At 62.3% G+C, this 24,183-nt stretch overlaps 3 protein-coding genes across 4 annotated transcripts in view; all 3 read left to right on the forward strand.

Annotated features, from left to right (window-relative positions):
• Positions 1 to 610: 610 nt before the first annotated feature.
• On the forward strand, positions 611 to 5,784 carry Syt8 (synaptotagmin VIII). Its single transcript, XM_013020856.1, has 11 exons — positions 611 to 772; positions 921 to 1,016; positions 2,699 to 2,935; positions 3,638 to 3,743; positions 3,844 to 4,013; positions 4,350 to 4,445; positions 4,533 to 4,691; positions 4,816 to 4,983; positions 5,111 to 5,216; positions 5,315 to 5,448; positions 5,551 to 5,784. Exons 1-11 carry the CDS (start codon positions 611 to 613, stop codon positions 5,782 to 5,784), a joined length of 1,668 nt encoding a protein of 555 aa, XP_012876310.1.
• Positions 5,785 to 7,806: 2,022 nt separating this feature from the next.
• Tnni2 (troponin I type 2 (skeletal, fast)) lies at positions 7,807 to 9,734 on the forward strand. The gene is made up of 7 exons (XM_013020997.1): positions 7,807 to 7,814; positions 8,162 to 8,168; positions 8,630 to 8,671; positions 8,772 to 8,900; positions 9,056 to 9,145; positions 9,331 to 9,507; positions 9,639 to 9,734. Exons 1-7 carry the CDS (start codon positions 7,807 to 7,809, stop codon positions 9,732 to 9,734), a joined length of 549 nt encoding a protein of 182 aa, XP_012876451.1.
• A 6,582-nt stretch (positions 9,735 to 16,316) lies between these two features.
• Positions 16,317 to 24,183, forward strand: part of Lsp1 (lymphocyte-specific protein 1) — a 33,033-nt gene continuing 25,166 nt past the window's right edge. For both annotated transcript variants that reach the window (XM_013020992.1, XM_013020993.1), the window contains exon 1: positions 16,317 to 16,479. In XM_013020992.1, the coding sequence (XP_012876446.1) occupies positions 16,412 to 16,479 (68 nt within the window). In that variant the 5' untranslated portion in view covers positions 16,317 to 16,411. The remainder of the gene's footprint in view (positions 16,480 to 24,183) is intronic.

Below are 24,183 nucleotides of genomic sequence, written 5' to 3' on the forward strand. Positions count from 1 at the left end.
CAGCCCTCCACGGGCTGCCGGCTGCCAAGCCGCTGTCTGGGGGCCGCCGGCCTGGCCCGCAGGCTGCCAGCTCTGTTTGGTTTTCTCCTTCCTGCCCAGGAACCTCAGACGCCGTCTGGCCGTGGACGCCCTTCTTCTGGAGAGGCACAAAGCCCCCATACAGCCGGGTCGGGGGAGCAGCTCTCCGGGCTTGGGGCTCCCAGGGGCCTCCTTGCCTGGGGGTCTTGTTGGGCCCAGGCCGAATAAGAGAGCGGCTGCAATCTCGGGTTGGAGTGGCACCAGGGGACAGACCCTCGCACGTGTCCACGTGGGGTGACATGCTGGGGCCATTCAGCCCCCCAGGACCCCGCAGCCTGGCCTCTGCCTGCCCCGTCCTGTGGCCTGCCTCAGCTGGACGAGTCTCGTTAAGCATTAACTGGTCCCACCTCCGGCGCCAGCCACAGATAAGGCGTTGGTGAGCCATCGTGGCCTCAGCCCTGAAGTGACCAGACCTGATCTACTGGCCTGGCACCGGGGGCTCGCGAGCTTGGACGGCAAACCCTGCCCAGGCCCAACAGAAGCAAACGGTCGGCTCTGAGGTTAGACTGCACTGTGGCAGGCCTTGGGCTTCATGCCCCCCACCCCGCCCGACAAAGCCCAGAACCCGGAGGAGGCTTGGGCGGTGGCGTGGCCACCGCTGTGTCCAGGTGAGCAGGCCGAGGGGCTGGCAGCCCACGGCCGCGCCTTACAGAGGCCCACCCCGTGTGCCCTTCACCCCCTCCTGCTGAGCCCGGTGGGGCTCAGGACCCCTGGAAGTAGCGAGAATCCAGACACCGGGCTTTAGGATTTGAAGGGGGAGCCTTCTTCCCCAGGGGAGTTCCCCAGTCACGAGGTGGGGCTCCCCAAAGCCCTGCCTCCCACACCCCTTCCTTCCACTCCAGACGGAGCCAACGCAAAACCCCGGCCGCAGGCTCCACGCACTGTCCGATAGCAGGGCCGGCCGAGGCCAGCTGACCGCGGTGAACGGCGGGCATCAGGTGAGAGGGCACTGCCCCCCACGTGGGGGGACCGGTCCTCCCGGGAGAGGCCTGAGCCGTGCGCCCCCCCGGAAGACCAACAAGCCCAGTGGAACTCGGGGGGGAATTGGGGAGCAGGCTCAAGTCCTGAGCCATGGGACCCAGTGCTGTTATTCTGTTGGGGTCCAGCTGGGAGGGGTGCTGGGAGGGGAGGGGGCTGTGGTGTAGGGCTGGGGGCTCCCCAGAGGAGGCAGGGCTGAGCAGGCCGGGCGGGGAAGGGCCAGGGTGGGGAGGAACCACTGGGGAGGACTCCGGGGTCTGACAGGGCCCATCACAAGAGAGTTCTTTAGCAGGGTCACAGATGGACAGCAGGCGTGGCAGCTGTCCTAGCAATGGGCAGCTGAGTCCCTGGGGAAGAGAAGAGGGGACAGAGACCCCCTGGGCACGGTGCCCATGAGTTGCTCCTCATGTGTGTCTTGCCCAGGGCTCTCGGGTCCTTTCCCCCCACCGTCCCCCCCAGCCCCCGTCCAGAGGCCAGGCACCACCAAGCAGTTGGAGCCAGTAGGGGGGACAGCGCCACCTGGTGGCTGCTCACAGCCCAAACCTTTACCTCCACGGGAACCTGGAGGTCCTGAGGGACCACAAGTTTTCCAGGCCTTCCCAGGCAGCCCCTGTGATGCTCTGACAGGGAGCTCTACCAGGCGGCTCAGAAAGGCCGGCCCCTCACCACAACAAGGCCCTCCCTGTCCCTGCCTGCCAGCTCTCAGACCGAGGGAGAGAGGCCAAACAAGGGTACGGGGAGAGGTGCCCATGTGTACATAAACACAGAGATCGTGTGGCAATGGATCCCAACGCTTAAAAAAAACCTCAAACAGCTGGGCACCCGTAGCTCACACCTGTCATCCTAGCTACTGAGGAGGCTGAGACCTGAGGATCGCAGTTCAAAGCCAGCCTGGGCAGGAAAGTCTGTGAGACTCATTATCTCCAATTAACCATTCAAAAACCGGGAGTGGTGCCGTGGCTCAAGTGGTAGAACGCTAACCTTGAGCACAAAGATGGCTCAGGGACAGCTCCCAGGCCCTGAGTTCAAGTCCCACAACCATCCACCCCCTCCAACTCCCCCCCCCAAAACCCTTCAATCAATACCATTATATTTCCAGAGTGCACAGGTATAAAAAAGATGCCCTTGGCCTCTGGGTGGGGGAGGCTGCCTTGCTCTAGGGACACCATAAGACCCTCAGAAGTTCCTGCCCATCAGTGCTACCACTGCCCCCAGGCAGCTTCAGAGCCACAGGCCAGCTACAGGGCTCATCTGTAGTGGCCCCAGAAAGGAAGCGGGCGGCAGGCAGGGGGTGGGGGCGGCAGGCAGGGGGCTGCAAGCCCTGAAAGTTCAGAGCCCTCTCCCCCACCATCTTCGGGTGCTCATGACTGAATGATAGACCAGGGCCATCACCAAATCCCAAGGCAGCGGCCCAAACTTCAGGCGGGGAGAGCAGCGTTGGACCCAGGCCCCGCCCTCTGTGCCCCTGGCTGGGCGTGGGGCACCCCCCCCCCGCTCTGCCTTCCTGCCCGGGCCTCCCCCCGGTTCTGAGGGGTGTGTGGCTCCGGGACCGCTGCCTCCCTCAGTGCACTGGGCAGCACAGCTCTGCTGCTGCTGCGGGTCTCCTGTAGGGGTTCACCGTGGAGCCCTCTCTTCTCACCAGGCTCTAGCGCAGCAGTCGGGGTGCCAGCCAGCCCAACACCTGGTCATCCCCATTCTGGGCCCTTACGGCCAGTCTGCTGGGCATGGCAGAGGCGGCGGCAGGCTCTGTGGGCACAGCTGGAGAGGCCTGTCCAGCAGCGGCCTCCCTTTCTTCCTTGCTCCTGGGTGGGAGGAGCTGGCCTGCAGGTACTCGGCCTCCCCAGGGCCCGGGGCAGGTGGGGTGCAGCCGTCCGGGCAGGTGCCAAGGTGGCCGGGCAGGCAAGCAGGCAGGTAAGCGAGTCTGGGCGGGCAGTGAGTCAGAGCACAGGAATGTTCTGGCCCTCCCGTGCCCCCCTTCTCCCCCCCCCCCGCACACACCGCCCCCCCCACCCCGGCCTCACCCTCGTCTCTCCAGGCACTGCTGGCCCGGTGCCCATGCCAGGGAAGTGCTTCAGCCGGGCTTGCTAAAGCAAGCTCCCGACCCCGATCCCAGGACCCCGGGCTCCCTTTGATCCACACAGCCCCTTCCTCATGTCCCAAATGCTTCTGGGCCCAGGGCCACAGTGAACAGGTCTACCCGGCGGCACGTTTGTGGTTTACTGTGGGCACGCTTGTGGCTTGCGTGTGGACACGTTGGTGGGCCGGGGGGCAGGGTAGGGGGATGGGCTTGCTCTCCCATGGGGGCAGACCCTCTCCCAAGGATGAGATGAACCCTGGGGAAGGCCTCCCTGCAGAGGAGACAGCCCATGCGAGAGTGCCGGCAAGGGCAGAGACCCCACTGCCCAGGCCTGGCCTATGTGGCCAGGAGGCTGGGCACTAGCCACTGCTTTGGCCAAGGCCCAGCGCCTTCCTCTCTTTGGGTTCCCAAGCCCGGCCTGGCCACCCCAGGCGTCCTCCTTGCCCAGCAGCATGGCCGGCGGAGGCCCCAGGGCCCTTGCACAGATGGCCCTCTCCCACCCAGCAGGAGCGGAACATGGGGCTCACGCCAGACCCCCACGGAACCCCGACCCCGGCCGGCACCACAGCCACGCCTGGGCTGGTTCCAGACCTCGTGTCCAGAACCCCCTGTGAGTGGTGGGACCCCCCACGGGGGCGTGGGGCTGGCTTTGCCCAGGGAGGCCCGAGGTCAGCCATGGAAAGACCTCAGCCTCCCACGCCCTGGCCCAGGGCCTGGCTGGGGCCTTGTTGCCCTGGCCCTGGCTGTGGGGGTCCTCGCTGTCACCTGTCTGCTCTGCGCCCTCCACTGCCGCCGCCGCCAGCGCCGCCGGAAACAGCCGGGGGACAAGGAAACCGTGGGCCTGGGCCGCATCTCCCAGAGCTGCACAGCTGCGCACCTGGTGAGGAGCGGCCTCCTGCGGCCAGCCCCCGCCGGCCGCTCCCAGGAGGCAGGGGCCCACGCCGACCCGTGGGAGGAGGTGGAAGCCCCGGGGGAAGGGGAACACGGGGCAAAGGAGGGACAGAGGTGGTCCCGGGGGAGCCCAGCGGATTCTCGGTGAAGGCCATGGGGCCCCAGCTGTCCCGTGTCTGCTTGCGGCTGAACAGTCTGGTGAAGCCCTTCTGGTGGCCGGGCCTGGAAGAGGGGGTGGTGAGTGCTGGGTTTAGGCGTCCCGTGGGGCGCGGTCCTGCATGCCGTGGTCCCAGCCACATAGTCTGCCCTGTCCCCATGCACCCAGGTGCAGCCAGATGTGGACGCTGTGGAGGCCAGTGCTGGGGGCCAGCAGTGGGGCCGTGTCCTGCTGTCTCTAGAATATGACTTTGGGAGCCAGGAGGTGAGGCCGCTCTGCCAGGCTAGATGAAGCAGGGGGGGGGTCGCTGCGCCCTCTTCCCCCAGGCTTAGTTCACCTGCCGGTTCCCAGATCAAAGTGGGTCTGAAGCGCGCCGCAGACCTGCAGGCTGAGGGCACCGCGGACCCCTACGCGCGCCTCAGCATCTCCACCCAGGCCGGGCGAGGGCACGAGAGCAAGGTGCACCGTGGCACGCTCTGCCCCGTGTTCGAGGAAACCTGCCGCTTCCCCGTGAGTCTTGCCAGGCTGGTGGGGGTGGGTGAGGGGCGGGTGGGGGAGACGGAGCTGGGCTGGCCGGGGGGGGTGCAGGGTCTGACCGGCGTGGCCCGGCCCCGGCTCACAGCCCTACCCACAGGTCCCTCAGGAGGAGCTGCCCCGAGCAGCCCTGCAGGTGCGGCTGCTGGACTTCAGACGCTTCTCGGAGCACGAGCCCCTGGGGGAGCTCCACCTGCCTCTGGCCGCCGTGGACCTCCAGCACGTGCTGGAGCGCTGGTATCAGCTGGGCCCCCCTGGCACGGCGGAGGTGAGGCAGAGCTGGAGGGGAGCCCGGCCTCGTGCCCCGGGGGGAGACTGAGGCTCAAGGGGAGGGCCCGCGGGGGCTGAGCGCCCCAGGCCCGGATGGAGCTCCCCCGGCTTCCCACCGCCTGCAGCCCGAGCGGAGCGGCGCACTGTGCCTGTCCCTGCAGTACGTGCCCGGCTCGGGCCGCCTGACGGTGGTGGTGCTGGAGGCCCGCGGCCTGGGTCCCGGGCTGGCAGGTGAGAGCCACCTCTGCTCACTTGGGTGGACAGAGGGTTGGGACCCTCGTGCTGGACTCTCCATGGTGAGACCTCCCCTGTCCCCTGTGGGCCTCCAGAGTCCTATGTGAAGGTCCAGCTCGTGCTGAAGCAGAGGAAATGGAAGAAGAGGACCACCTCTCCCCGGAAGGGCACAGCCGCCCCCTACTTCAACCAGGCCTTCAGCTTCCCAGTGCCCGTCGGTCAGATCCAGGTGGGCAGCTGACGGGGAGAGCTCAGGGGCAGCAGCTGGTACGTGTGTGCACGCGTGGCCGGTCTGACCACATGCTCTCCCCACCCCGGCCCGTCTCTGCAGAGTGTGGACCTGGTGCTGGCCGTCTGGGCCCGTGGCCCACATCTCCGGGCTGAGCCTGTGGGCAAGGTGCTGCTGGGCGCCCGGGCCTCGGGGCAGTCGCTGCAGCACTGGGCGGACATGCTGGCCCATGCTCGGAGGCCCATCACTCAGTGGCACAGCCTGCGGCCCCCCAAGGAGGTGGACGCTGTCCTGGCCTTGAAGCCCCGCCTGCGCCTGCCTGTGCCTGGCTCCTGAAGATGCTCCAGGCCTCAGTTTCCCTAGGCCGAGCCCAGGCCCTTCAACAGACTGTCCCAAGGTTTCTTTGGGTAATAAACACTCTTCGGCCATGCCTGAGTGGGTGGAGGGGATGCCGACGAAGGGCGGGCCCAGCAGCGTGGCCACGCGGGGAAGTGTGTGCCACCTCTCCACACGCAGGCCTGAGTCGCCGAAGGAGGCCTGGGCCCCACAGAGGAGGGAGAGATTTCCCCAGCTCTGGCCAGTAGGGATGCCCTGTGGGGAACCTGGCTGGCCCTGCACAGGGCCACTGCGGAGCGCCAGGCCCTTCAGGGGACCAGCGGCACAAAGCCTCCCCACATGAGCAGCAGGGGGCAGCAGATGTCTTCGGAAGTGCTCAGGGGCCTCTGGGAGTTCAGCCCTGGCTGAGAACGCACCTCCTAATCCCCCCCCACACACACATCTGGACAGCTTTAGCGGCTCCAACCCCCCTCTGGCCCCCAAGGGCCGGGGTGCGGGCAGGGCTCGGCGAGGACGCGAGTCGCGGGATGGGGATTGGAGGGCGGGGCCCGCGAGGGCGGGCCAGGGGCGAAGGCCCCCTCTCGGGTGAGAAGGGCGGGCGCGGGGCCTGCCCGGGCGGCCACGGGGCCCCAGGCCCCCCAGGGTCAGAGGGAGGTTCCCAGAGTGGTGGCGCCACCACCCCGTGGTTGAAGGATGGGTTCCAAGCTCCTGTGAGGAGCCTCGGGCGAGGTGCCGGGGCGGGCTGGGAGCGGCCCGTCTCGGGGGGACCTCGTGCCCGGCTCCCAGAGGCACAGGCATGGTCACACGGAGGGGAGCATCTGCCTCATGGGGTCCACCCTGCAGGGCCCCGGGGGCTGACTGGAGGTCCAGGCTCACAGAAGGGGACACGTGCCCCGTACCACCACCAGAGCGGGCTCTGGGCTGACTTGGGGGCGATCTGCTGGGGGGTGGCCAGGGAGACAGCATTTGGCCGGCCCGGGGGATCTGGGGGGGCAGAACCACGGGGCCACACAGGAGGGCACAGGGGACACCAGTGTGGGGGGGACAGGATGTCAGGGGCCAGGCCCCCCAGGTGTGTAGGCCCTGGGCTGATGTCCGGGCCTGTGCCTGTCAGAAGCCCCACACGAAGCCACACGAGGCCACGCTCACTCGCTGTCCCCAGGCTCTTCTCAAGAACAAGTCCGGCATCTCAGACTCGTCATTGAGACCTAAATAGAGCAACCCAATCCCTCCCCCACCCCAAGACTTCTTGGACAGGCAAGTGCAGGGCCGGGCCACGGCCGCCGGGCAGGTGGGGGCTTCTCTGGCTTGCTGTGCCCCCATTGGTCTGAGGAGGACTTCATGTCCTTTCTGAGCAGGGGCCTGGCCTGCCGGAGGTCATTTATACCCCTCCCACGGGGCCACAGCCCAGTGCGCTGCTCCTGGCCCGGATCTCACTCCCGGCCCTGACGCCCTGACTCTAGGTGAGGCCGGCCCGGCCCCGACGGCCAGAGCATAGGAGAATGTGCAAGGAAGCTTGCTCTAGCACGCGGGGGCCGAGGCGTGGGGGGCAGAGGGGGCCACCGGCAGCTCTTCTGGGCCTCTGCCCCGGGGGGAGGAGACACGGGGAGCAGCTTCGGAGGAGGCCGGGGTGTCGGACAGGCCTCTGATGTCCAAACTTGGGTGTGGGACCCCTGGCAGGAGGGCTGGGGGTCCGCCAGCCGGGCAGGAGCCCCCAGACCGCACGGCGCGCACTCTCCTCCCTGTCTTCAAGTCCAATGCCAAAGGAGCAGAGTTAAAAATAGCTGCGGCGCTGGCACCTGTGCTGCGTCTGTGGGGACAGCTGGGCTCCTCAGGCCCCGCCTGGGACATTCTGGAAACACATCTCCTCTTACTTCTCACCCCGGGATTCCTCCAGGCCCTTGTCCCTGGGACTTGGGGCAGGGAGCTAGGGCAGGTGGGTGCGGCCTGGGACGCTGTGCTGGCCAGGTCCTGATGCCTCGGCCTCTCTCATCTTACAGCCTCTAAGCGCAAGACTTCAGGATGGGGGAGTAAGTGGCACCCAGCATGGGGACCCCTGCTGACAAGCCCCTCTCCCTGGGGGGGTGACCCCTGCTGACCAGCCCCTCTCCCTGGGGGGGTGACCCCTGCTGACCAGCCCCTCTCCTTGGGGGGGTGACCCCTGCTGACCAGTCCCTCTCCTTGGGGGGGTGGTGACCCCTGCTGACCAGCCCCTCTCCCTGGGGGGGCAGCGACCCCTGCTGACCAGCCCCTCTCCCTGGGGGAGGCCGGGTGACCCCTGCATTGCTCCCAGCAATGCACCTGCCCCACAGGCCCACCCCTGCTTCCTGTCCTGACCTCTCTCTTTCCTCCCCCACCCCCTGTACCTCCGGGACAGTGAGGAGGTGAGTACCACCAGGGGTGGGGGGCAGGATCTGGTTGGGAAAGGTCAGAGGGCAGAGCTTCAAGAGATAGAGAAGACTCCCCTAAAAGTGCTCCGCCCCCTGGGAATACTGGCGGGGGGCGTGGCCACCGTGCCTGACCGGTGAAGGCAGTGTACCTGATCCCCTCCCTGCTCCCCCACCCAGGCCCCAGGGGCCAGGCCCAGGACACTTCTGGCTTCTGTCCCCATTTTCATGGCCATGGCTCTGAGGCCAGGCCCCCCCATCTCCACCTCCAGCCCCCCCCCACACACCTTGTGCTCACTGGGGTCGGATGGTAGGCCTGGGCTGGGGAGTGGGACCTTGGGCAGGGCCAGGTGCAGCCCCCCACCCCTGGACTGGACGCTGCTGAAAGCCAGGGTTGCAGCCACCTACCAGGGACCCCATCAGCAGCCTGACTCTCCTCCCTCCGCCCTGTCCCACAGAAACGCAACAGGGCCATCACGGCCCGGAGACAGCACCTGAAGGTGGGTATGGGCGGCGGTGGGGCGGTGCCGGGGTGCGGGGTGCGGGGTGCCGGACTAGGCTGCGGTCTCTCACATCGGCCCCACCCCCACCACCCTCCAGAGCGTGATGCTCCAGATCGCGGCCACAGAGCTGGAGAAGGAGGAGAGCCGCCGAGAGTCGGAGAAGCAGAACTACCTGTCCGAGCACTGCCCTCCCCTGCACATCCCTGGCTCCATGTCTGAAGTCCAGGTACTGGCTCTCCACAGCTCACCTGCCCGCCACCTGCCTCCTCGGCTTCTCCAGGGGACAGGAGTCAGGCGGGGGGAGGGATGGGGGTCAGGCGGGAGGGAGGGCACTGCAGCTCTGGGGGGGGTGGCTGCCCACCTGCTGCCTGTCCACCCCAGGAGCTCTGCAAGCAATTGCACGCTAAGATCGACGTGGCAGAGGAGGAGAAGTACGACATGGAGGTGAAGGTGCAGAAGAGCAGCAAGGAGGTGAGCAGGCAGGGCCAGGAGTGAGGCCAGGGGACACAGTAAAGGTGATGCGAAGGTAGGGTGAGGTGACAGAGGGGTGGGCCAGATGAGATGGACCAGGAGACACAGGGCGGGGGGGGCAGGGACGGCACGGGGGGGGCAGGGCCAGGTGGCTACCGGCACCCACCCACCCTCCTCCCCGCCAGCTGGAAGACATGAACCAGAAGCTGTTCGACCTGAGGGGCAAGTTCAAGAGACCTCCTCTGCGGCGTGTGCGCATGTCCGCCGACGCCATGCTCAAGGCGCTGCTGGGCTCCAAGCACAAGGTGTGCATGGACCTGCGGGCCAACCTGAAGCAGGTCAAGAAGGAGGACACAGAGAAGGTAGGCCTGGGCTCCCATGGCGACCACAGCTGCGGGCTGCGGGGTCAGCCCCGCCCCCTACGTGAGGAGGGGAGGCCGAGGCGGTGTGCGGGTGGTGGGCCTGGGCCTGAGGCCTGTCTGGACCACCCCAGGAGCGGGACCTTCGTGACGTGGGTGACTGGAGGAAGAACATCGAGGAGAAGTCCGGCATGGAGGGCCGGAAGAAGATGTTTGAATCCGAGTCCTAGGTCCCTGCCGTCCAGGCCCCTGCCCCGAGCGCCCGGTGCCCAGCGGGGTGGCCCAGCAGGGCCCCCTGAGGCCCTGCCTCACCTCTGTGATCAATAAAGGATTCGTATCCCCGTGACTGGTGTGGTCTGGCTCCCTGGGTCCACTGGGGTCCGTCGGCCGTGGAGGGAGAGTGGTGAGAGAGAGCTTAGGAAGTTCTACCTGGAGTCCTGGCCTGGGTGCGTCCAACCCTCCAGGGCCAGATGAGCCGGCCACAGGGCCTGTTTGTGTCCTAGTGGCTTGCCGGTGTCCTGTCTGGGCACCTCAGCCGGTGCCCTGCCCTATACGCCAGGCAGGCCACCTCTGCCTCGGCGGGAGCCACCCTCCCCCCCAGCCGCCTCTCCTCGAGCCTCTCCTGCAGCTGTGAGCCAGGCTGCCTGGCCTGCCCCGTCCCACCCTGTGAGCCCGGCCTGCCCGGGCGTGCGGTCCGCGTCCTTGCCTGGCCTGCCCGGCCTGCAGTCCGCATCTTTGCCCGGCCTGAGGCAGGCATCCGTCCCTGGGGAAGAGGCTGAGGCAGAAAGGTTCATCGGGTCCTTGCTCCCATGCCACAGCATTAATGGTGCCCCACTACCATGGGGACCTCTCATTAGAGGGCTAGGGCTGGCTCAGTGCTGGGCTTCTTGGCTGGGCCACGGGCTGACCCTCCCATGGGGGCTGGCCTGCGTGGGCGGCCGGTCCACCAGGTGAGGGCTGGGTCTCTGCTTCTGTGCAGCCCACCAGAGCCCACCCTTCCAGCATCCGGGACCCTCTCCCTGGGCCTTCTTGCTGGTCTGGACTGCCCCCCGAAGAGCACGTGGGGTCTGGGGGAAGCCCCTCCTTACCGTGGGGCCAGCAGGCTTGGAGCAGGGTGACGTGGAGCCTGGGGGATGCTGAGGGGACAAGCCCCAGCCCAGGCTTGTGCTTAGGATCTGGGAGCCCCCAAGGGCTTTAAATGGTGCCCATGGCAGGCTGGGACAGGGCAAGGTGATGGCCAGGGCAAAGGACAGCAAGAAGTTGAGCACGAGGGCCCGGGCATGGCCTGTGTGGAACAGGGCAGGTTACAGTGACATCAAGGACAGACGGTGGCCAGAGCACAGCCTGAGTCATGGAGACCAAGAACCCACCTCCCCGGGGACCCCCCCACTCCCCAGAGACTATATCCCCGGGGACCACACTCCCCAGAGAGTTCCTGGGATGGAGGGGCAGGGCAGAGCCAGGAGCAGAGGTGAGAGCCCTTCAGCTGCTGTGAATGGGGGGGACGTGGCCATTCTTGGATGGGATCGTGGGTTTGTGGGTGTTGGTTACACTTGTCAATGGATGGATGAAGTGGAAGAGGCCTGTGGTGGGCGGCTCAGAGCTGCACACCCACTGCTCTGCCTTGCGCTGTTTGGAGGTCCCTCAGGGGTCCCTCAGGGGTCCCTCTGGGGTGACGACAGCAGGGCTGAGCCGGTCTCTCCCGAGAAGCACGCAGCTGTCGTCAACAACTCTGAGCGCTAGAAGGATCTCAGCAGAGATCTAGAACGTTCTGGAAAGATCTCAGCAGGTGGGGTGCATCAGGGGGAAGGGGGAGAAGCACACGTACTCCCCCGCCTCCTGGGTGGTGCAGACACTGAGCAGGCTGTGTCCCAGCCCTCAGTGGACCTGGGACCAGGTTTGTGTCAACCTCCAGAGTTGGAGGCAGCACGGTGCTAGCTGCGGGGTGGACTTCCACAAGGAAAGGCTAAACGGGTGGAGATGAGACAGCAGTCTGCTCAAGTAGCGAGGACAAGGACAGAGGGGTGGGCGAGGAACTCCTGCAAGGGTAACAGAGGCCAGAGGTCCAAAGTCAGGGGGAAGAACAGATACTTGACTGACAGCTCAAGTGACCAGTGCCAGGCAGGGGGAAGCCGGTGGCACCCGCGGGCCGGGCCTCCAGGGGCACAGAGACGGCAGGGACAGGCGGAGTGCCACGGACCAGCCCCAATGTCCTGTCACACCAGAAAGCAAGCAAGGGGTCAACACAAGCACAAGACGACCAGCCAGGCGCAAGCCACGCTGCTCAGGAGGCTAGATCCGAGAATTCAAGTTTGAAGCCAGCCTGGGCAGCAAAGTCCTTAAGAAATGCAGCCTGCGAGGTGCTGGCACACAAGGCCTGGCTCCCGTGATAGAGCACCAACCGTGAAAGAAAAAGACAATTGAGTGTGTGAGGCCCCGAGATCAAGCCCCAGGACGGACCAGGACCAGGACGGACGTGAGGAGTAAGGAAATAAACAAAAATAAAACTAGCCGCAGGGCACAGGCCCAGCCCGGTGGAATCAAGGGGGGGCCTGAGGAGGGAGAGGGAGGGGGGAGGGAGGGCGAGGGGGCTGGCCTGCGGGAGGGGGCACTGGGAGCAGGAGCAGGTATGGATGAAGGATGCGGGGCTTCCACGTACCTGGTGGCGCTGGGATTTGCCTCAGGGTCTCACACTTACTAGGCAGGTGTTCTGCGCCCCATACCATGCCCTCAGCCCTATTTTTTTTTTATTAGTTGTGGGGTTTGAACTCTGGCGCTACCCCTCAGCTCTTCAGCTCAAAGCAAACACTCTACCGCTTGAGTCACAGTGCCACTTCTGGTTTTCTGGTGGTTTATTGGAGATAAGAGTCTCTTGGAGTTTCCTGCCTGGGCTGGCTTTGAACCGTGATCCTCAGATCTCAGCCTCCTGAGTAGCTAGGATGACAGGCGTGAGCCATTGACGCCCGGCTAGCCCTATTTTTTTTCCCTCTTTTTATTTTTCAGCTAGAGCCTCAATGCTTTCTGGGAGTGTCTGTGGAGATGAAAGTCTCGTCCACTTTCGCTCGGGTTGGTCTTGAGCTGAGCTCCGATTTCCACCTTCCAAGGAGCTGTGAGCTGCCACGCCCAGCTCCGGCCATTTTTCCTGGTCTACCTGCTCCACCCCACAGCGGCCCTGGCCTCTGCCTGCGCCCCTCCAAGGCTAGCTTGAGGTCGCCTCTTCCTTCTCCAGCTTGAGTGGCCCTGTGCTCCCCTCACTCTGTAGGGGATACCCAGGAGGCCCTTCCAAGGTCAGGGAGGGCTCAGGGATGCCACACAGGGGCCCAGTCGGGCCCGGCTGTCTGACCCTTGCCCTCTGACCCTTGCCACAACAGCTTGAGCTCTGAAGTCCCAGCCTCCCCTCAGGCCTGGGCTGCTCCGTGCCCGTGGCCCATCTGTATCCAGGACCTTCTGAACAGAGTCTCCCAGGTATCTGCTAAGTTCCTGCCTGGACCACACCGGTCCACCCTGCCTCCACCCCCCCCCCATGGCCAGACCTGTCCACTCTGAGGTCTCTCCCCACATGTCTGCCTTCTGACCAGCGGACATCCCTCCCACTCCCTTCTCCGTGTCCCCTGGGCACGTGCCCGGGCTGGCCGCACCCCCAGCTCACGCATGGCCAGTGTAGAGGGAGGAGCACAGGCCTCCCAGGAGCCCCACAGCCTTGCTAGCCATGGTGGGGCCCGCTGGTGCCCCAGGCCCCCCCCCAGGACTGACCAGACAGAAGCCCCTGAGGAGGGGTCCTAACCCTCCCCACCCACTCAGCTTCTGCCTCATGCCTGCATGCCCCAACGTCTTCCTCTGGCCCCCCGTTCTGTGGGACCCCTTCTGTGTCACCTACTGGTTCTATCCCTGCAGATGGAGTTCTCTGGGTCTGGGTCTGGGCCTGGCTCTGGGGCTCTTCTGCACCCCCAAGGCCTGTGCCCTATTCACTGGAAACAGGAATGGGGTCATGGGACAAGTCTGGGACAGCCCCTCCCCACGCCCTGGCCCAGAGTGGGGTGCAGTGAGGCCTGGCCTTAGGCCTGGTCACAGCAGTCTCCCCTCCCCCCAGCTGACCGGCTCTCCCCGAGAGCGACACAGGCCGAGGTACCGAGGAGGTTGGCTCTCTGTGGCTGGTGGTTGGTGCTGTCTTCTCCCTGACCTTATCTCCTCCTCCCTAGACTAACAAGATTAGAGCAAGCCGGGTGCCAGTGGCTCACACCTGTTATCCTAGCCACTCAGGAGGCTGAAATCTGAGGACCATGGTTCAAAGCCAGCCCGGGCAGGAAACTCCATGAGACACTTATCTCCAATAAACCACTAGAAAACCAGAAGTGGCGCTGTGGCTCAAGCGGTAGAGCACTTGCCTTGAGCTGAAGAGCTCAGGGACAGCGCCCAGGCCCAGAGTTCAAGCCCCACAACTGACCAAAAAAAAAAAAAGAAAGAAAAAAGATTAGAGCCACCCAAGTGACCTCATTTTACCTTAGTCACTTCTTTATGTCTTTTCTTTAAAAAAAATTTAGTTTTTGTTATAAAGGTGATGTACAGAGGGGTTAAAGTTACCTATGTCAGATAATGAGCACATTCCTTTTCTTTTTGGACAATGTCATCCCTTCATGATCTTTCTTTTATACGAATTACAAAACTAAGTCACACCTCGGGGCTGGCCAGGGGTTTCACCTGCTTGTCCTGGGGACAGGGAGGTCTCCCCGTCCGAGGCCCTGGCAGGGCAGGGGCCGTTGGCTGGACACACGGCGGGCAGGGGAGGTGAGGCGCTGGAAGCCTGTGTCATAGAGGTTAGTCCCTCACGGCACAGAGGCTGGAGGCCCGAGGCCCCAGGGTAGGAGGCCGGTGCTGGTTCTGGAGGCTGTTGGGGGCAATCTGTCCAGGGCCGGGTCAGCTAGCTCTACAGTTGCTGGTGATCCTTGTCCGGTAGAAACGCCGCCTGACCCCTGCCTGGTCTCCACGTGGCATTCTCCTGGTCTGGCTCATTTCCTCTTTCTGCAAGGACACCGTCACAGTGACCCGGGCCCCTCCTCCCCGCGGGCCCCTCATTGCCTGGCTTTCCTCAGAAGGCGTGCCGTGAGGATGGGGTCAACTCCAGCACGTGACAGAAGGGGTCAGCCTCTTCCCCCGCCTGGGCAGATGGGACGGGCACCCTCTCAAGGGCTGGGTGGGGTCTGGCCAGGGCGTGGGGCAGGCAAAGCCTTCCATCTCAGAGGGAGTCGGGAGCGGACCAGGCAGCCACGTCAGGGCTTCAGGTCCACGCTGCCGCTGCACGTGTGTGCACGTGCGTGTGTGCAGAGCCTGAGAGGCTTCGGGAAGCCGGCGGGAAGGCTTCCTGCTTGTGGTGCCCTCTCTAGGCCACACTCCCTGCCAGCGGGGAGCGGAGCTGATAACTAAACAGGTGGTAGGGTTTCAGGGATCCGTGGGGGTCCCCCTTGCCTCTGAGGGTCCTGTCCCTCAACCCCGTGGGGCAGAGCGCCTCGTCTCCCCTGAGCCCCGAGGGCCTCATTCTCAACACATCACGCAAGGGCGGCCAGAGAGGGACCTCACCCTCCAGCGCCTTGACAGGCCCAGGGAAAGTCTGGAGGGGACAGAGGCTGGGAAGCAGCCCGCCGACCAGCGGGAGGACCTGCCCGGAGGCCCCACAATGGGGAAGACATCACCAAAGCCATGGGGCTCAGCCACGTGCCATGCATGATCCCAACCAAAGAAGGGCTGGGGACCTGAGTGTGCCAGGCTCAAGACTCCCCAAGGGGCTGGCTGGAGGGGAAGCCACTGGGCTCCGGGGTGGGGTGCCAGGCCCTGGCCCTCAAGTGTCTCTGCTGGCGGCTTTGTTCCTCCTTTGCGGTGTGTGGGGGTGGGGAGGGGCACCCCATCTTCCTCCTGATCAGTGATGCTTTGTGGGCCCTTCTTCCCTCTCTGAATCCCCCGCCCCCCTCCCCTCCTGCCCCTCTTTGTCCTGGCACCTCTGCAAGGCAGCTGCTCAGTTAGGTTTCTGCAGCATGGAGACACCTCACTCCTCTGCCCGGCTGTCACCCTGGCTCTGCCCCTTCTGAGGACGGAGCAGCCTTCGCCTCTGCCCCCCAGCAGGGACGCTGACCCCTGCCCGGTCAATTCTAGAGCATGAGGCTGGGGGGGGCGGCTGGCAGACGCTGGGTGGGCTGGGGGGGGGCTGGCAGACGCTGGGTGGGCTGGGGGGGGCTGGCAGACGCTGGGTGGGCAGGACCGCGGGGGAGGGAGGGCAGTCGCCTTGCATCCTGATGCCAAAGGTGTGTCAGCTCAGACGGCAGGGGTGCAGGGGGCGGGGGGGTCACCAGCCCCAGGCCTGGAGGGCGGGCAGAGCGTGTGTCAGGGTGCTCGGGTCTCACACTCTCTGCACAGTCATTTAGGCCATGCCCTGCCCCCCTCACCCTCCACCCCGTGACAGGTGCCAGCTCCTCCGGCCCTGGGTTTGAATCCTACAAGCGCCGCTGCACACCAGGGCAAGCCAAAGAGAAAGCACTGTGCCCCCCCCCGTCCTGCAGGGCTGTGGGGGCTTCCTGAGCCCGCCACCCGGCTCCCGCGCTGTCACCTCCGAGCGCAGTTTACTCAACACTTCCTGGCGAGCGGTTGGGGTTTGGGTGACCCCCCCCCCGCCCCATCCTCTTCTCTTTTCTTGTAGCAACAGATTAAAAAACAACATCAACCCCAGGCCCTGATAGGTCCCAAACCTCAACCTGCCACTGAAAGGGGAAGTGAAACTGGTGGGGTGGGGGCTCGGCCAGCCCAGGGGGAAGTGCCCAGGGGCCGGCACCCAGGGTGCGTACACACACACACACACACACACACACACGCACACCCTGCCACACGCCTGCACTGCACCCACCGCACCCACATCAGGCCCATGGCGGAGGCTGCGGGAGACCTGGGATCTGAGGAGCGGGAGGAGCTGCTGCCCGAAGACTCCGCAGGGTGAGCATCCTTGGCTCCACCTCAGCAAAGCCCAGCCCAGGAGCCTGGTGGGCGCCATGTCTTGGACCAGAATAGTGGGAGCCTGGTGTTCTGGGCGGGGCAGGGTTCTGGGACCCCATGCCAGACCTGTCTGAGGGGCCGCAGGGGAAGGGCTGGCTCCCCAAAGCTTCCCTGTTGGGTGGGGTGCAGTGGAGACCCATCTGTCCTGTGGGCCAGGGGCCGTGGGCTGTGGCAGGATGGGGCGGGAGAGGGACAAGAAACAAGCAGCAAGGGCCACCTGTCCACCATGGCCAGTGCTCAGGGTGAAGCTGTGCTCCGAGGGGTCACAGGGGGCCTGCCCCGAGGGGGGCCTGGTTGGCGGGCGGCAGGGGTGGCCCTGCATGGCTGTTTCCTCAGTTCACTGCAGCCGAGTGAGGCCTGGTCCCCCATGAGCTTGTAGGATCCAAACCCAGGGCCGGGAGGGGCTGAGGGCTGTCCCGTGGAGGTGCTGGTGGGAGAGCATGGAGCCCCAATGAGCAGGCGGGTCTGGAGCGGCCCCTGCCCCCCTCCTGCAGCCGCCTCCCTCCCCACCCAGCGGCCCTGGTCCCTCTTGGAGGGGGGAGACTCATTGCAGGCGTCAGGGTCAGACCGGATCTCAGAACAAGGCCGTGCACGCTGGGGTACAGGCAGGGCCTCGCGGGGTGAGAGGGAGACTGGGGCACTCCCCGGCGAGGCTAGAAGGCAGCCCAGGCCCAGGACAGGGCTCTGCAGCCACAAGGTGCTGTAGGAAGAAAGCAAACCGGGGTGAGAAGTGGGCGAGAGGCCGCAAGGCCCAGAGACACTGCGGGAAAGGGGCCGCAGGGCTCCTGTGAACGGCTCCTGCCATGTCCCAGGCCCTGCGTCCTGGCGGGGTGGATGCCTGCCCCGGCTCCCGGGCAGGGGCAGGGGGCAGGGGGCAGGGGGCAGGGGGCAGGGGGCAGGGATGTCCGGCCAGGAAGATGCTTTCACAACGCTCGCACGGAGGCCTCTCTGTGAAGGGATGAGGGCACGGAGGAAAAACAGACACGCTGGGACTGGCCGGGGTCTGGGCCTTCAGGGCCATGCTGTTCTCCAAGGGGATCCTGGGCGTGGGGGGCACAGGACGTGTGCAAGGTCGAGGAGGGCCACGAGGAGCCCCGCCAGGCCTGTGCCAGGGGAGGACACAAGCTGCTGGTCCATGGAGAAGGACGGGCAGGCGACAGCTGCTCCCAGTGTCCTTGTGCCGGCATCGCCCCAGCCCTGCCCTGGGCACTCTCGCCCCCATGCCCTTAGAAGGGCACGGCGAGGCCTGACCGCTCCTCGGCCCTTCCTTGCCCCCCCCCCGCTCCCCCCAGCTGTCTCGGCAGAGGCTGCTGCGATCCGGCGGCACGGCTCACCCTCAGGCATCCTGGTGCAGTTCAGGGAGGGCGGGGCTGGGGGCACCTGTGCCCGTCCATCAGAAACGCCTGCTGGCAGTGCACTGGATACTCCTTGGGCCCCGGGAGGATTGAAGCCCCCCCCCCCCAGGACGTCCTGCTCACTGCGTCCCGAGGGAGCGCGTGGTGCTCACCTTTCAGAATGAAACCGAGACACAGGGCAGGGCTCCCCCTTTCCACGCCAACTCAGGGAACAGGGGACTGTCCACCCAGGGAGAAGTCCCTAATTCCCTGGGGGAAGTGCAGGGCCTGGGAAGCCCCCGGGGGTCCCCAGGAGGACAGCCCCGCCCGGGCAGAGACTTCCTATGCCACGTAGACCAGGACACTGGGGCGCTGTAGCGAGGATCTCAGAACACACAGGAGCCCCCGGCTCCCCGTCCCCCTCAGCCCTGCCCAGCCCGGGGCTCCTGGCTGCCAGCTGCAGAAGGTTCCCAGGGGAGGCGCTGTGTCCCTGCCCAGATGCTCAGCCGCACAGGCCCTTGCACAGGCCTCTGTCCTTTGGGGACAGAGCTAGCCCTGGCACAGGCTGGGCACGGCTTTGCCTGAGACTCTGAGTAAAGTCTACAGTGCAAACCCTGTCTGTGGACTCCCCCCCCCTTCCACGAGGGGCTGAGTCCTGGTGCCTGGGGGGGGGTTGCTGGGGAGGGAGGCCGGGCAGACTCTTGCACGCGCCGCGTGATCTAGCGCCACCCCAGCCAGGACCCCCGACCCCACGGCTCCAGGTGGCACTGGGAGGCTTTGGGGACAGGTGGCCCAGCTCGGTCAGTGCTGGCCAGGTGGCATGCTAAGCCTCCCTCTCCTCTGGCCCTGGCAGGCAGCCTCTGCCTCGGCTTCCCCAGAACTTGGCCTGGGGCCTCGTCTTTGTGGCACGCTTACTCTGGGGCGGCAGGCTGGAGAGGGCTCCGGCGGACTCCGGGGGCACACCCTGCACCCGCGGCCACTGCTTCCTGGGGCTGGCGAGGAGGCCTGCCCCACTGGGGCCTCAGTTTCCCCATCTCCACTCTCTGTGGGCTGGGCCCTTGCCGGCTTTCTAAGCTGGGGGCAGGGAGGGGAAACTCCAGGGAAGCCGGCCCAGAGCCCGCTGGTGTGCGGTGGATTTGCCTCCTTGCTCTGGAGAGGCAGAACAAGCCCCTGTGAGCTCGGGTGGCTGCCGGGACCTGGGGGCGGGGGGGGGCAGACTGTGCTGGGCTCTCTCATGAGTCCGTCCACAGTAACTCCCAGAGGACAGTCACCCTCTGTTCTTCGTGGGGTTTGGGGGGTACCCCTGGGAGCTGCTCAAGCACCCGGGGCTCCCAGCAGAAGGGGGGTGGCTCTGGCCTCCTGGCACTCCCTCTGTGAGGAAGTGGGCCTTGGGTTTCCAGCTGACCCGAGGTGGACAGAGTCAGGGCCTGTCTGGGGGGAACTGGACGGTGGTGGCCCCAGGAGCGTCCAGAGTCCTTTTGTCAGGATCAGGTTCTCTCCAGCCTGGGGGCACTCGAGGGGCGACGTTGGGTGTAGGCAGTCAGTGGACGGAGCCCTGGCCAGAGGAGGTAGGTGGGACACAAAACGCCTGGCCCTTTGGGGGCCAGTCCAGGCCTGCCTGAGCTCCATGGGCTGACCTCCTCCACACTGGGAAGTGGGCGAGCAGTCAGGGAGGGAGGACCGAGCCCCAGGGAAGGACAGGCAGGATGCCCGCCCCCAGGTCCTTCTTGAGACGGGATTGGCCGTTAGGTATGGAGACAGACATAGGTACACACATACACATGTATGTGCACACATACATACACACGTGGGCGCGTGCGCGCACACACACACACACACACACACAAGACAATTGACATTTCTGGAGACCCTGTCTGCCTGGGTAGGTTGAGTTCTCTCTCTCTGTCTCTGTCTCTGTCTTTCTCTCTCTCTCTCTCTGCTCTGCTCTGTTCTTTCCTTCCCTCTCCCTTTTCTTTCAGACTTAGTCAGTTATCCAGGGGATTTCACTTGAACATGTCACTTATGTAGATGCTACCTCAGAGCAGGGTGAGTTCCACACGCCTCTCCCCTGAGCCGGGAGAGTTTTATACTCTTCTCCCCCAGCGCGGCAGCGTTGCCAGGGGCCAGGGGTGAAGACTGGGCAATGGCGGCCCCTTCCTGGGCAGTGGGTCCGCTGATGCCACCCAGGGGGAGCAGAGCCTCCTCCCCGCTTATTGCTCCTTCCTGAAGGCAGACAGGACACCTCCCTTCCGGCCTGGTCGGCCTCTGTGCTCTGCTTCTCTCCCTGCTCTGGCATTCCTTCCTCCTCCTCCTCCACCGCCAGCTCCTCTTCCTCCTCCAGGCGCCAGTGGGACTTGAGACAGAGGGAGATAGCCAGTTCATTCAAGAAGAATCTGGGAAGAAGCCCTTGAATGCTGGCCCCAGCCACAACCCAAAACAGGGCTTCATCACGAACACCGCCGCCCTTGCCACAGCCTTGGTTCTGGCTCACTTGACCTTCGTAAGCATGTGGGACATTCGGAGTTCGCCCGCTCTGAATCAGACATGTCTCTGTCAGAAGCCACAGAGCCTCTCTGGCCTCCTCCACCCACCACCCCGCCCCACCCCACCCCCACCACTCACTGCGCCTTTCCCTAGATGCTGCTCTGTTCACAAGCTTGTAGAGAAAAACCATAAATAAATTCATGGATAGGCAAATTGGTGAATTGATAGATGGATAGGTGGCTGGCTGGCTGGCTGGCTGGCTGGATGGGTAGATGGATGGATGGGTATGTGGATGGATGGATGGGTAGATGGATGGATGGATGGATGGATAGGTGGGTGGATGGATGGATGAATGGATAGATAGGTAGATGAGTAGACATATCAATGGACAGATTGATGGATAGATGGATGGGTAGGTGGATGGATAGATGGATGGAAGAGATGGATGGGTAGATAGATATATACCAATGGATAGATGAAAAATAGATGGATAGTTGATTGGTTGGTTGGTACGTGAACAAATGGATAGATTGGGAAAAGTAGGTAAGGTACTTAAAATCTCCAACAACGATTCTGGTAAAGATATAAACATATCAGAATGAGTGATAGCTTTAGTCAGCTGAACACACAATTATCACATGTTCTGCTGTAATTATATTCATATATTCAACTGAATATACACAGTGTACCTGTGTAACCCAGCTGCTGATAAACTCAAATCGATGAATGAGCAGGAGCACCAAAATATGAATAGATTTATGTGTGGATGGATGGAGAATGAGTAGGTGTAGCAATGAATACATGAAATGGGTCAGTAGATGGTGAGTAGATGGGTAGAATATAGACAGATAAATGACGATAATTTAATAGAAGTCTATCAAGAATGAATACATAAAATAATGCACACACAAATCGACAGATATACAAATAGGCAAATATAACATTAGATAAATAGATGGGAAATGAATAGACAATGAATCTATTTGTGGATTAATTGTGCTGGATGAACTGTCAAAGAGATGGATAGCTTTCAATCAGAACTTTTCTATTTTGTTCCTGGAAATCCGGGCATTTTTCTCTGTCTCTGTCTCTCTGTCTTGCAAAATAAGCAATTGCTTATTGTTTCCCCAGGGACTTTCTGTGACTGTTATACATCCCTTCAGCCTGATTAATGTTTTCTGTACTATTTACCATCCCCTAATATGTTTATTTGTTTGTTTGTTTCCACTGAAATGTCAGGACTATGAAAGTGGAAACTGTTCTTGATGAACCCCCAGCACTGGTGGCTTGTTGTGGTTCAAAACCAGCTGGTACAGAAAAGGTGGTGAGACTTTTATCTCCAATTAACCACCAAAAACAAGCCACAAGTAGAGCTGTGGCTCAAATGGTAGAGCACTAACCTTGAGTGAAAAAGTTAAGCAAGAACCCAAGGCCCTGAGTTCAAGCCCAAAAACAAGCAGCATACACACACACACACACACACACACACACACACACACACACACACACACAGAGGAAAGCACTTGGAAGTCAATACAAATGTGTTGCTATAGTTATAAGGATTGGTAGACAAATATGTGATTAAGTAAATAATAGGAGGACCTAGTTGGAGGAGAAAATGGATGGGTGGGAAATGTAAACAATGAGGGCTGACTGCCCAATAACTATCTGAATTACAGACTCGCTTGGGTGACTATATGTACACAGGTGTGTGAGCACAACTGGATATGTGGCTGGCCTTGTGGGAAGATGGGACACACGATGATGGATAAACTGGCAGGTTCAGAAATGGATATATGAGTGATATGGATAAACAGAACATTTGCGCAAATGAGTGAAAATAAAGACAGAAAAATGTTTGGAGATAAAAGTTTGTACTAAAGAAATTACCTTAGTTATGCAAACAGACACAAAGATTGCTGGCTGAACATATAGAGAGTAGTAACTAGCATGTAACAAGTGGTTATAGTGTCCCAAACTGCTGGATGGCTTGACGCTCACTTCTTCTAAGTGTTTTCTGGTATGAAGACATTTGGACAAATGGAGGGGAATGGGCAGATGGACAGACAGGCCAATGCATGAGTTGATGGGTGTCTACTTGCTCAATGGAAAAGTGTAAAGGGAACAAGGGGACATGGGTGTATGTGTATGGCTGGCTGCCTGAACTGACCTGGAGGGTTGAGAGGTGTGTTGAAGAATGGATGGGTTGACAAAAGGTACACAAAAAATGTATAATTGGGAGAAGATGGATGGATGAGGGGAAGGAAAGAGGCATAGATGGATGGATGAATAGATGAAAGGATGAATGGATGGGAAGGAGGATGGCTGGGTAGGTAGATAATGGATGAAGGATGTATGAGAGGATAGACAGATGGGTGGGTGGGTGGATGATGGATGGGTAGATGACAGATGCATGAGTGGATGGATGGATAAGTGGATGGATGAGTGGGTGGATAATGGATGGATAGACGGATGGGTGGGTGGATGGATGAATGTGTAGATCGATGAATGGGTGGGTGGATGGATGGATGAATACATAGATGATGGATGGATGTGTGTGGGTGGATAATGGACAGATGGATGGATGGGTAGCTAGCAGATGGATGAGTGGATGGATGATGGATGGATGGATAATGGATGGATGGATGGGTGAATGGAAGAATGGATGGATGGTAGATGAATAATGGATGGATGGATGGATGGATAAATGAGTGGATTGGTGAATGGGTAGGTGGATAGATGGGTGGATGCATATACGGATGAATAGATGGGTGGGTGGATGGATAGATAGATGGGTGAATGGATAAATGGATGAGTAGATGATAGATGTATGATGAGCAGATGGATGGATGGATGGATGGGAGGGTGGAGGGTGGAGGGTGGACTGATGGATGGATGGGAATATGGCAGGATAGATGAGTAAATGGATGGATGGGTGGATGGATGGGAAGATGGAAGGATATATGGATAAATAATAACAAAGCCGGCATCAAACACTGCCACCGTATGTACTAGGAAGCATCTAGTTTCAAAGCCATGAATCTTGCACCCGACTTGTCCTGTCAAGCTCTCTGACTGGGCCTTGCTGCGGTGACAGGGAGTTCTCGCCATTGTGAGGTGGCCTTCTCCTTGTGGGAACATTCTTCCTTCATCTGAACAAAGCATTTCACTCCTGGTGAGCCGTGGCTGGGCTGGGAGCAGGCGACCAGGGGATGGCATGCCAAGATGCAGATGGTGCCAGGCTGTCTTCCCCTGGGTCCTCTGCGTGATCCACGGGCTGTGGGCTTGCCCTGGGGGCCCCTGCCTCTCCACAGCCTTGTGGTGCTGGGATGAATGGTGAGCAAGCAGCGTTTCCCGGCTCCTGTTGGAAGGCTCAGAGGGAGGGAGATGCTATCAGCACCCGGGGAGAACCAGCCCCAGGCTCAGCCTGGCTGTAAGGGGAAGGTGGGGTGCAGACTCTGATCTGAGCCGTGCACCTGAGTTTTTCGTGTTGTTCTTGCCACCTCTGCCATGGGGAGGTGTGCTTGCCGCTCCTCTGTCAGGTAGCCTCACTCTCAGTCCCTCTAGCACTTCCCCAGGTGGCTCTGGATGGCCCTGACTTCTGGGCCTGACCAGTCATACTCACCAGAAGGTGCCATGGACCGCAAGCAGGAGAGGAGGTAGCAGGGGCCTGGCTGGCTTCACACAGAGAAGTGCAAGAGCAGGGCTAGGCCTGAAGTCAGTGGACCCATCTGTGGTCCTGGCCCTGCAGGTCACTGGCTCTATCAACTAGGAACAGCGCTGCTGGCTGTGGTCATGGCTGTGCGGGTCACCGGCTCTATCACCT

Source organism: Dipodomys ordii, unplaced genomic scaffold (genome assembly GCF_000151885.1).
Source record: "Dipodomys ordii isolate 6190 unplaced genomic scaffold, Dord_2.0 Scaffold54, whole genome shotgun sequence".
NCBI lineage: Eukaryota > Metazoa > Chordata > Mammalia > Rodentia > Heteromyidae > Dipodomys > Dipodomys ordii.

Bases quoted from the DNA above. Each gene is read 5' to 3' on its own strand.
- Syt8 (XM_013020856.1), top strand. From the start codon at position 611: ATGCCCCCCACCCCGCCCGACAAAGCCCAGAACCCGGAGGAGGCTTGG. The intron at 4,014-4,349 runs GTGAGGAGCGGC...CCATGCACCCAG, and splicing joins GCTGCACAGCTGCGCACCTG to GTGCAGCCAGATGTGGACGC. The intron at 5,217-5,314 runs GTGAGAGCCACC...GTGGGCCTCCAG, and splicing joins CCTGGGTCCCGGGCTGGCAG to AGTCCTATGTGAAGGTCCAG.
- Tnni2 (XM_013020997.1), top strand. The intron at 8,672-8,771 runs GTGGGTATGGGC...ACCACCCTCCAG, and splicing joins CCCGGAGACAGCACCTGAAG to AGCGTGATGCTCCAGATCGC. The intron at 9,508-9,638 runs GTAGGCCTGGGC...GGACCACCCCAG, and splicing joins AGAAGGAGGACACAGAGAAG to GAGCGGGACCTTCGTGACGT.